Source organism: Equus przewalskii, chromosome 9 (genome assembly GCF_037783145.1).
Source record: "Equus przewalskii isolate Varuska chromosome 9, EquPr2, whole genome shotgun sequence".
Lineage (NCBI taxonomy): Eukaryota > Metazoa > Chordata > Mammalia > Perissodactyla > Equidae > Equus > Equus przewalskii.
In genome coordinates, this window is record NC_091839.1 from 83,402,213 (window position 1) to 83,414,452 (window position 12,240).

Below are 12,240 nucleotides of genomic sequence, written 5' to 3' on the forward strand. Positions count from 1 at the left end.
GGAGAGGGCGGGGCGGGGCGCGGTGAGCTGAGGGTCCCCATGGAGACGGCGGGGCGGGGCGCGGGGCGCTGCAGTCCCCGTGGAGACGGAGGGGCGGGGCGCGGTGAGCTGAGGGTCCCCATGGAGAGGGCGGGGCGGGGCGCGGTGAGCTGAGGGTCCCCATGGAGACGGCGGGGCGGGGCGCGGGGCGCTGCAGTCCCCGTGGAGACGGAGGGGCGGGGCGCGGTGAGCTGAGGGTCCCCATGGAGAGGGCGGGGCGGGGCGCGGTGAGCTGAGGGTCCCCATGGACACGGCGGGGCGGGGCGAGGTGAGCTAAGCGTCCCCATGGAGACGGCGGGGCGGGGCGCCGTAAGCTAAGGGTCCCCATGGAGACGGCGGGGCGGGGCGCGGTGAGCTGAGGGTCCCCGTGGAGACGGAGGGGCGGGGCGCGGTGAGCTGAGGGTCCCTATGGAGACGACGCGCTGCCCGCCCCACCCCTCTCTCCGCTGCGCGGAGGCCTTGCTGTGGCTTTCAGTGCGCCGTCCCGCGAGGAGGCAGCCGCACGCCGGTCTCTCGGCCACTTCCCGGAGGTAAAGCCCCTGGCTTCTGGGCCCCGCATCTTTTGCACAGGGCCCGGGACGGTTTAGTTTCCCCATGCAGCCTCGGGAAGACCATAGGCAGCGCTGGGGCGCGGCACTGGGCTCCCCGTCCATGACCTTGGAGAATCTGAGCAGCTTCGTAATCATCCAAAAGACTGAAGGGGCCTTGGGGAGCTACAAAAGCGATCTCTGCGTAGGGTCAGGTTTGAGTTGGGCTCTCTCTCCTCCCGAGCAGTCATTTGGAATAGAGATGAAGTCGGGTTATGGAGCACCTTGGAAAACACTGATTTTCATAGGACTCCACCTTGGCTCACACCAACTGCCCTCCTTCTGCCAGTTCTCACTCTTTCCTGCTGTGGAGTCCAAAACCGGGAGTAGGGGCGGGAAAGTTGAGGGGGTAGCGAAGGAGAAATACAAAATATCTGCCGCAAATACAATTCGTCGTTAGAACTGTAGCGCTCTAAGAGCTAATATGATAAGATTTGATAAATAAGACAAATAATTAAAACCATGGTACTTCTAAATATTCCTTTTAAAAGAACTCATGCTGTACTTATTAATAAGTCTTGCCATAAGTATCAGAACAGAACACCTGACGTCATGTCTGTTAAGGTTCACGGCAACTCAGCTTTTATTACATGGCCTCCTGCCGACTTTGATTTTGTAACTTACTGTGTTTCTTGGATCCAGTTACAAATGAGAAGAACCACTGATAGGGGGATCTCCTATTTTGTTCCCTTCATGCGAAAACTTTAAAAACATTTGGAGCCCTTGTTTTACAGAGTGAGACAAGAAACAGGTCCCCCGTTTGCATCACCCACACTGGAGTTGTCATTCGTTGGAAAACTAGGCTGTAAGCGAGGCAGCAGCCAGATATTTTCTTTACCAGGAGGGACACACTAATATAAGAACAAGAGAAATCCTAGTGGTCAAGGAAGAACTTCTTAGTACAATATTTTGGCTTTTGGAGAAAGGACACAGAAAAGATGAAAAATGGATGAGAATTTGGTTTTGTACACTTAGGTTTGAGTCTTTCTGGCATTAGAAGATATTGCTGACCACCATACCGTAAACATAATTCACAAGTATTCTTGCCCCAGAATGAACTCTCATCTCAAATGAGTGCCCTAAAACACTTCCCTTTCTTCCAATTTGCTGATGTCATGAAAGAATAATCTGTAAGATCTACATACTAATTTTATTCTAAGCTATTTTACCATCTAACTCATTTAACATGATGGAAATTACTAAGATAACACAAATTGATAAATTGTCAGAGTTGTGACACAGTTGTCAAATCCTAATCATCAGTGAAGGAATTTGGCTTTTTCTTAGCTAGTAACTTGCTTTTCAGCCCTTTGATATGGAAAATTGGTAGATGTGAACAATTATTCATTTACTTATTCAGCAGTTACTTGCCAAGTGCCTAGTCAGTGAGAGGCAGCTTCTAGAATGGCTCCCAATGAGCCCCGCTTCCTGGTGTTCATCCCTGGTGTCCCCTCCCCTCAAGTGTGAGCTAGACTTGCAGGGAGGGTTGCCAAACTTTTTCTGTAAAGGGCCGGGTAGTAAATCCTTTTGGCTTTGTGAGCCATATGGTCTTCCTCCCAATTACTCAATTCTGCTGTTGTGGTATAAAAGCAACCATAGACAATGTTGTAAATAAATGTCATTAGCTATGTTCCAATAAAACTATTTACAAAAATGGGTGGCAAGGCGCCAGCCTTGTGGTGTAGTGGTTAGGTTTGCGTGCTCCGCTTCAGCAGCCCAGGGTTCGCGGGTTCTCAGGTTCAGATCCCAGGCATGGACCTACACACCAGTCATCAGGTCATGCTGTGGCAGTGTCCCACATACAAAATAGAGGAAGATTGGCACAGATGTTAGCTCAGGGCCTATCTTCCTTACCAAAAAAAGAAAAAAGAGAAGATGGGTGGCGACTGTGGCCTGACGACCATATTTGCTGACCCCTGCTCTGACCAATCAAAAAGTGGTGGTATTACTTCTGAGATTATGTTACACAAAGACTCTGGCTTCTGTCCTGCCTCCCCTCTCTTTCGTCTCACTTGCTTGCTTGGGTGGGAGCCAGCTGACATTGTGTGAGCTAAGCTGTAGAGAAACCCACATGGGAGGGGAGCCTTCAGCCAACAGCCAGCAAGAAACTGGGGACCTTGTTCCAACAGTCTGTGAAGAACTGGATCTTGCCAACAACCACTTCCATGAGCTTGGAAGTGGATCCTTTCTTAGCCCAGCTTTGGGACAACTAGAGCCCCACCCAACACTTGGGCTGTGAGAGACCCTGAGCCGGAGGACCTGGTGAAGCCGGGCCTTGACTCCCGACACTGAAACTGTGAGATACTGTGTTTGTCGTTTTAAGCCACTAAGTTTTGGGACTGTTTGTTACACAGCATTGGATAACCACTCTGATAGCCACATCGGATAACCAATACTCACTATGATAGTCTCCTATAACAACAAACAAGGGAAATCTTACATATTATTTCCTCCCCTTGGATCTTGGAGATCCACTGTGAACAGCATATTAAAGGTTCCAAAACAGCCTACAAAAAATACATATTTAGTTTTGCTCAATCAATCATTTCCCAAGAATATTTAACCACAGATCCTGTTTTTCTAGGAAATACCTATTAATATTTTATGGAGCTGCTATCTGGAGAAATCTAAAATGCTGGAATATGAAAAGAAATCATTCCATTTAAAGAGGTAGTGATTGCCAGCATGCCATTTCTCCCTGTTTTGAACAATTACTCAGCAAAGTTGACATCTTAGAGAATGAAAATAATCCTATGGAAATTTAGATCTCTATCTACAGCTACATGTATATTTATATGTATATCTATCTATGACGTACTGTAATCACATATTTAAGCCCCCAGCAGAGGTAGCAACTATTCTTGCTGTAGTGTTCCACTCATTATGTAACTCAGTAGTCCCTTAACACAGAGGATAAGAACAAGTTTGAGAACTTGCTAAATAAAAATCCCTTATGTTGACTCTTGGAGAGATTTCACATAACAACAGCTGGGCATCTTATGAAACTAAGGATTTGTTTTGATTTAATGTTGATTCGGGAGGAGGTATTTAATTCCCACATTGCCATGAGGTTTGTATTTGTACAACACATTATCATACAGTAATTTGCCAAGACCTGTCACAGCCTTGCTTTACACACGAGGAGACTGTGGCTCAGAGACTAAGCTACTCGTAAAGCTTCAGTCTGGGGGTATCAGAGCAGGGATCCAGATCTGGTGCCCACTGTCATGCTGCCCTCCCTTGTATGTCTAAAATTATTTCTAATCTGGTACACAACTTTCCAATATATTCATTTTTAAGATGTGCTTCTCTCTCACTGAAGAGTGGTAAGAGAGGCGAATGTTTGTCTTATTCTCACATCTCCTGGCTCTCCAGTAAAGTTCCTTCAGCGACTCCAGGCCCTGTTTCTCTCTCCTTGGAATTTATAGCCACAGAGGGCTGCTTAGAAAATTAGACGTTTCTGGTGCTTGAGTCCCAGCTAGAATTTCACTGACATGTGGTCATCCAGTTTGTGTTTTAATATCTCCAGCACTGGACAGAACCTCCCGAGACAGCTCAAGCTGCTGAAGTGATGTTTTTCCCACTTAGATTCACCCTAAATCTGTCTTTCTAACATCATCTGTTGTGCCTAATTTTGTCTTCCGGGGATTCAAAAACCATGTGTAATTGATTTTAGACATAAAAAGCCTTCAGATAGTTTTGTGTGTGTGTGTGTATATGTGTATAGTGTGAGAAAGGGGTCCAATTTCTTTTTTTTTAAACAGATACTCTTTTCTATGAATGGAGAAATCCATCTCTTCCTCTTTGATTTGTCATCTAACAAGTGACCATTTATATATGAGTCTGTCTTAGACTTTCTCTCCCCTTCACCTGGTTTAGATGTCTGTCCCCATACTAATACTATGTCATCTTATTACTCCAGCTTTAGAGTAAGTCTTTTTATTTTATTTTATTTTATTTTATTTTATTTTATTTTCCAAGGAAGATTAGCCCTGAGCTAAGATCTGCCAATCCTCCTCTTTTTTGTTTTCTGAGGAAGACTGGCCCTGAGCTAACATCTGTGCCCATCTTCCTCTACTTTATATGTGGGACGCCTACCACAGCATGGCTTGCCACACAGTGCCATGTCCGAACCCAATATCTGAACCGGTGAACCCCAGGCCGCTGAAGTGGAAGGTATGCACTTAATTGCTGTGCCACCAGGCTGGCCCCTAGAGTAAGTCTTGATATCTAGTAACCTGTCTCCCTTTCTTGTTCTTCTAGACGTCTTGACTGTTTTTGGCCCTTTTACATCCATAAATATTTTAGAATCAGCTTTTCAAGTTACATACACACATGCATCCCACAAAAGCTCTTGGGATTTTTTATTAAGATGGCATTGAATCTGTCTGTCAATTTGAGAAAATTAATTTCTTCATTCTTCTGAGTCTCTAATTCATAAAACGTATCTCTCCATTTATTTAGGTCTTTAAAAATATTTTTCAATAAAGTTTTCTATTTTTTGGGTTTTTTTGCTTTCTCTCCTCAAATCCCCCCAGTATGTAGTTATATATTTTAGTCGTAGCTCCTTCTAGTTGTGGCATGTGGGGCGCTGCCTCAACGTGGCCTGAGGAGCAGTGCCATGTCCACGCCCAGGATCAGAAAGAGCAAACCCTGGGCTGCCGAAATGGAGCGCATGAACTTAACCACTAGGCCACGGGGCCAGCCCCTCAATAAAGTTTTATAATTTTCTTCATAAAGTTTGTACTTTTATTTTTTCTAGATACTTAACAATGTTTGATGTTATTGTGAATGATAATCTTTTTTAAGCTTCTTGATGGATATAGAAGAATATGCAAATCGTTTAAGTATAGAACTCAATGAATTATAAGGGGAACTCCCCTGGGCTCCCACCAGGAGATCGTTGCCAGCACCCCAAATTGCCTCCATGTCTCTCCCCATCCTTACCCTCTCTTTCCTCCCTAGAGGTGACCACCATCCTAGCTTCTAACTCTGTAGTGTAGACCTTTGTATAAATTAAACCATACAAAATGTATTATTTTGTTTCTAGCTTCTTTTGTTTGTGTGTGTGATTTACACGTATTGTTGTGTGTAGCAGTAGATTGTTCATTCATCTATAGCATTCCATTACGTGAATATGTTTATCCATTTGATTGTCATTGTATGCTTGGCTTGTTTCTAGTTTGGAGCCATCTGTTGCAGCTGTAAATATTCTTGTGGACATATTTGATCCACATGTTCATGTTTTTCTGTTGGGTCAAGTGTATGCATATGTTTAACTGTAGGAAATAATACCAAACAGTGTTTCAAAGTACTTAAACCAATTTACACTTTCACCAGCTGTACACAAGAGTTCTGGATGCTCACCAACACGTAGCTTTGTCCGTCTAGTAGCTTAAAACAGGAATAATTATTTTTCACAATTCTATGGGTAGGATGGTGTCACCTGGGCAGTTCTGCTTTCTCTTGTAGTCTGGGCTCGTTCCTGTGGTTGCATTCACCTGGGAGCTCAGTTGCAACTGGATAGCCAAGATGGTATCATTCACACATCTGGTGCTTTGACTGGCGTGGCTGAAACATCTGGGGGCTTTATCTCTCCATGTGGTCTCTCATCATTCAGTAAGCTAGCCCAAGCTTATTTACAGGCAGCTGTATCCCAAGAGTGCAAAAAAATAGAATCTTCAAATCTTGTTAAGGCCTAGGTCCAGAAGTCACACATCTTCACTTCCACAATAGCCTATTGGCTAAAACAGGGCAGTGCTAATGCAGATTCAAAGGGAAGGAGGGCAATAGACTTCACCTCTTGATGGGAGAACTGGTATGCATGCACAGGGATGGGAGCAGTTTTTCCTGGCCATACATATAGACAGTAGACCATGTTTTGTCCTCTGGCCACAATTCGCCTGCCTTTCATATGCAGAATACATTTACCCCATCCCAAGACACCCAAAATCTCATCCAATTATGGTATCAGTCTTGAAGTCCAGTCTCTTGTGACCTGCATCAGGTCCAATTGCAAATGAGGCTCCTTGTCTGTGGCTTCTCTTGATCTGGAGACCTGTAGTTTTAGCTGTCTCCTAGACACCCAGCTTACACTGGTGAAACACAAAAGGGGCAACCACAGCAGTCTTTCCTGTTCACAAAGGCAGGAAACAGAGCCACATGGCAGTCACGGGTACGTAGCAATTCTGAAATTCATCCCGCCCAGTTGCTCTGATTACCCCCTTGATTATGGTCCAGGTCTGTGCCTTGGGAGTGGGCTCCTAATCCTTGTTCTCAGCTTCACTTGGCTCTGTCCTCTGAGTCACGCATCCCTTTCAAAAAGAAATGATTTCTGGTTGCAGTTGCATAGCTTTCTCAGCCTGCTTCTTGCCTGTAGAAAGTGGGAGGCTCAGAGACTATTTCAGACTTTCTTGGTCCCTTTATTTCAAGCTGGTCATGCTTTCACCAGAATAATCTTCTTGTCAGTTTTGTGGGCTTTCTATGTATCTGATTAGAATCCATTCTACTAGACAAGAGTTAAACCCACAATCTTTGAGGTAGGCCCCTGTCTACCTGCACAGGCATTTGGGGTGCGGGACTGTCTTTACAATTCCTAGAATCTCTTTTATTTTCTAAACGAGAGAGTCTATGAGGCTCCACCTTAGACCTTTCAAAAGCTTTATGAAGGAGGTCTTTGAAATGAGGCCGTTTATTACTTTGAGACTTTTTACTGGCCAAAAGATACTGTACTAGATGTTCTTTATTTCCACTAAATTGTACTCAAAAACTAGATAGATCTTTCAGGTCATTTCCTGTCTTCTCACTGGATCACAGGCAGCTAAAGAAGCCAGTCAGTGCCTTGCACATCCTGCGTGGAATCTCTTTAGCTGCGTCTCCACATGCCCTGGCACGTTGTCTGTTGTCCACATTAATGGAGGCAACAGCGTTACTAAACATTCTGCTGCTGTGTAACACAGTGACCCTGTCCTGGCCTTTCGCACAACGTCACTGCTGCTGCGTAACACAGTGACCCTGTCCTGGCCTTTCGCACAGCGTCACTGCTGCTGCGTAACACAGTGACCCTGTCCTGGCCTTTCGCACAACGTCACTGCTGCTGCGTAACACAGTGACCCTGTCCTGGCCTTTCGCACAACGTCACTGCTGCTGCGTAACACAGTGACCCTGTCCTGGCCTTTCGTACAACGTCACTGCTCTCGCAGCCTCCCGACAGTCTCCTCACCTCCCTTTCGGCTTCCACTGCTGCCCTCTCCCCAAGTCCACGCCCAGTGCTTTAAGTGATGTTATGGCAATGCTCTACTCCAGGTACCAATTTTTGTATCAGTTATTATTGCTGAATAATAAACCACCCCAAACTTTAGTGGCTTAAAATGACAATCATTTATTATTTCTCCTGATTCCAAGGGTTATCTGGGCCCAACTGGACAGTTGTTCTGCTCCATGTGTTACTCACTAGAATCTGCACTGCCACCTTTGTCATAAATCGAATGTCCATATACATGTGAGTCTATTTCTGGACTCTTTGATCTGTTCTGTTGGCTTATTTGTCTGTTCCTGTGCCAATATCTCATGCTCTTATTTACACTAACTTTATAATGAATAAGCCCTTATGTCACATGGTCTTACCACTTTGTTCTTTGCTATTCTTGACCCTCTGCATTTCCATACACATTTTATAATGAATTTTTCAAACACACACACACACCCCCCATACCTGCTGGTTTTTGATTGAGGTTGTATTGAGGTCGAGTGATAGATTAATTTGGTAGAACCAACATCTATACAGATAGATACTCTTATTTTATTTAGATCTTTAAAAATTTGTCTTGATAAAATTTTTAGTATTCTATGTGGAATTATTATCCCTCTTTAATTTAAATTGGATTTAAAAAATTATTGCAAATGCTGTATTCTTGTTTAATAAGGATTTGTTGTTAGTATACAGAAACACAGATTTTTTTAATGTTGCCCTTGTGTGCAGCAATTTTGCTAAGCTTATTAAATCTGACAATTTATCCATAGATTCTTTAGTATTTGCTACATATGATTATGCCATTAATAAATAATGACAATTTTATTTTTTCCTTTTCAATTATTTTACATGTTATTTTATTTTCTTGCTTTATTACATTGGACAGAAGCTCCAGAACACTGTTGCATGAAGGTGGCAGTAGCAAGCAGAGTAAAGTCTCAACATTTTGCTCTTAATTTAGTGTTTGCTATGTTTCCTGTGACACGTCCTTATTTGGATTAGAAAGTTCCTTTGAGTCCTAGTTTGCTAAGATTTTTTCTGTTATAAACGAGTGTTGAAGCTTATCAAATGCACTTTTTGTACCTACTGAGATTATCATATATTTTTTCTTCTTTGTTTTGTTAATGATTAAAAGTATGTTGATTTTTTAATATCAAACCAAATTTACATTCCAAGAACAAATCCAACTTGGTGGTGATATATTATCTTTTTTATATATTTCTGGATTTAGTGTTCTAATATTGTAGTTAGGATTTTTGCATCCATGTTTATGATAATAAACCTATAATATTCCTCCTTGTAAGGTCCTTGTTGAGTTTTGGTATCAGGCTATGCTGACTTCATTAAAGGACTTGAGACTAATTCTCATTTTTTCTATTCTTTGGAAGACTTTGTGTAAGTTTATAGTTATTTCTTCCTTCAATGTTGGTAGATACAAATATTGGTTCCAGGAGTAGGGTGCTGCCATAACAACAGCAAGGCATTCCAAATTATGTGGCATTCACATCCAGAATTGGACACTTGGAAAGATGGCAATCTATGTTATGCATTGGAAAAAAATTTGTAAAACTATAGTCTTGAGTAGAATAAAGAGCATATTATATACCTATTGAGCTTGTGCTTTATGCAAAGAGGTAAAAAATTAATGTTATTAGAGTGAGTTCATTTCTACTGGCTGCATTTGCCAAGATACCACACAAAACAGAGGAGCTCAGGAAATAACTGACTGGTTCGCAAGCAGGAACATAAAGGAATTCAGAGACAACCAAAAATCTCAGGTACTTGAGAGATTGGAAGGTGCAACCAGTTCACATCTTCATCTAGAGGAGAGACAATTGAGAGTGTCTTTGAGCAACAAATGCTCCTTAAAACCGCCCGGTGGCAAGGACCAGGACAGGGGTGCGGCTGTCGCACTACTGTTAGGCTCTCTGAATGGAATAAGGGGGCACCCAGCAAATACTTCCAGAGGGAAAAACGTCTCAGGGAGGGGAGACTTAGGGTTTGGCTCTTCCTAAAGAAGCCTGATAGGCTCAAAATACTTACAGTTAAATTCAGAGAGAGAGAGAAATGTCGCTGAACAATTGTGGTGTACAGCGCTGCCTAGAACCAAACAAATAGCCTGAGAAAGTAGTACTGTCCAGGAATCACTGACATGGTCTGAAAGAGAATGAGACTGTTGGCGACTAAATGATAATTGGGCCCCAGCCTTCTCCAGCAGGACTTCAGAGCCACTGTGGATGAACTCTTTCCTACGTCGTTCTCCTCCTTTACAAATGGGAGTTCCTTGCAGTTATCCTTTCCCTGTTCTACCGTTATTTATGTTGTGATTTGGGGCTGGAGCCAGATAATTTCCCTTTTTATTCAGAGATCGCTAGATCAAGAGGAGCTATATCTGGATCTGTAGAGACTTAGGAATCACTCATATCTCCTGAGAGCTAAGCTAAAAGTATTGATGAGATGGGACTTTGGGGTTGTCCCCCTTAAGAAGGGGCGAGTGTGTTCTGCATGTGGGAAAGAAGGGAGCTGGCCGTGTTGCTGCTCCTGATCTTGTTTGACCCCCTCCCTAGACGGTGGGCTGGCCCTTGGGACTGGCTTTAACTGGCAGAATAGAGCGACAGTGGCGGGATATCACTGTGCGGTCCGGTTACCAAGAGCCTGGCTTCCCTCCATGTGCCCTCTCTTGCTTTTTCATCTGTCCCTCTGATGGAAGCCAGCTGCCCTGTGAACTGCCCTGCGGAGAGGCCCATGGTGCAAGGAAGGCAAGGGAGGCCTCCAGCCAGCAGCCCATGAGCAGCTGAACCTGCCAACAGTCATGCGAATGAGCTCCAGATCCTTCAGATGAGACTGGAGTCCTGGCCAACACGTGGACTGCAGACTTGTGAGACCCTGAAGTAGAGGTACCTGTTCTGGGGTTAATTGTGTCCCCTCAAATTCCTATGTGAAGCCCTAACCCCAGAGTGATCATATTTAGAGATAGAGCCTATGAAGAGATAAGGAAGGTTAAATGAGGTCAGAAGGGTGGGGCCCTAATCCAGTGGGCTGGTGTCCTGATAAGGAGAAGCAGAGACGTCAGAGATCTCTCTCCCTCTCCCTCTGTCTCTCTCTCTCCATGTCAGCACAGAGGAAGTCCTTGGGGGGACACAGTGCAAAGCAGGCTGTCTACAAGCCACGAAGAGAGGCCTTACCAGAAACCAGGCCGGACAGCACCTTGATCTTGGACTTCTCGCTTCCAGAACTGTGAGAAATAAATGTTGTTCAGGCCACTCGGTCTGTGTATCTGTCCCGGCACCCAGGTAGACTAAGGCCCACTCCACTAAGCTGTGACTGCTTTCCTGACCCACAGGGACTTTGAGATAATAAGGGTTTGTTGTTTTGAGCTGTTAAATTGTGGGGTGATTTGTTATGCAGCAATACTAATACATTAGCCTAATATTTTCCTCTGCACCCTCTTTGAATTGTGTCCTCATATAGAGGCAGGTGGATGCCCTCTTGAGCCTTTGGATTCTTGCTTTCCAGAGAAAGAAAAAAGTCAATATTCCTGGCTGATAAGGAATCTTTCCAGTTTCTGAGTCATTTTCCCAGCAAAGTGAAAAACAACTCTGGCTTAGATTCACATTTGGGTGCAAGTAGATGAGGACAGAATAAATTCAATGACTTGGGTTCATGAACTCCTTGTGTATACTTGTATGGATTGTCTTCCATGGAGATACATATATATGAATTGCTGTAATTATGTCTGTGTAAATGAGCTGCTATAATTATATAGTTCCATTAATATACTGGATGTTTCTAGGCAATCTTAATTAAACATCTATTGAAATGACCCTATAGTTCTTAGAACTGGAAGACAGTAATTTGCTGAGATGTCAGCCGGGGATTCTTCCAGGAAAACTCTGGGAATGGAGAGCTACCACACAAGATTCAGTGCCTGGACACCTTTCAGCAACAAGACTTTGAACAGACAAGTGAGTTACATACTCTAGAATAAAACAAGTTTAATTTTTAAAACAAGGCTAATTTTACTGTGATATATTGGGTCTCATGTTGCCATATTTAAAAAAAAAACCTCTAAAGAATTTAGTTTTTGAGTCACTTTAAACAAAAATAAACCTGCGTTTGTCCGCCCCAAAGATGATCTCTTCACACCCCTGTCCCCAACTCCTCCCTTGTGGGAGGCTGGGAACCCACCTCCCTCTGCTCTGTGCCTCCAGGGACAGAAGGAAAACCTCCAGGGCTCACCTTTGCTGTGATGGGGGAGGGGAGGACAGGAGGTGCTGTGGGTGCTGTTTGGTGTGGAGAGTGTTACTGTGTATTTCTCTGATCCTCTCTTCACTCCTGTGCCAACTGCATGGTTTGTTGGCC

At 43.9% G+C, this 12,240-nt stretch overlaps 1 protein-coding gene across 36 annotated transcripts in view; it reads left to right on the forward strand.

The window, feature by feature from the left end:
* The first annotated feature begins 342 nt into the window (after positions 1-342).
* ECT2L (epithelial cell transforming 2 like) overlaps positions 343-12,240 on the forward strand; it is a 75,613-nt gene continuing 63,715 nt past the window's right edge. For 10 of the 36 annotated variants that reach the window (XR_011522673.1, XR_011522669.1, XR_011522667.1 and 7 more), the window contains exons 1-4: positions 431-569; positions 10,593-10,775; positions 10,995-11,115; positions 11,710-11,843. Coding sequence is in view for 14 of the 36 variants with exons in the window: in XM_070559474.1 (XP_070415575.1) it covers positions 11,742-11,843 (102 nt within the window). In the remaining 22 variants the exon portion in view is untranslated. Of the gene's footprint in view, positions 570-10,588; positions 10,776-10,994; positions 11,116-11,709; positions 11,844-12,240 lie in introns of those variants that run through there. The other 26 variants (XR_011522674.1, XR_011522670.1, XM_070559500.1 and 23 more) reach the window with 11 other exon arrangements.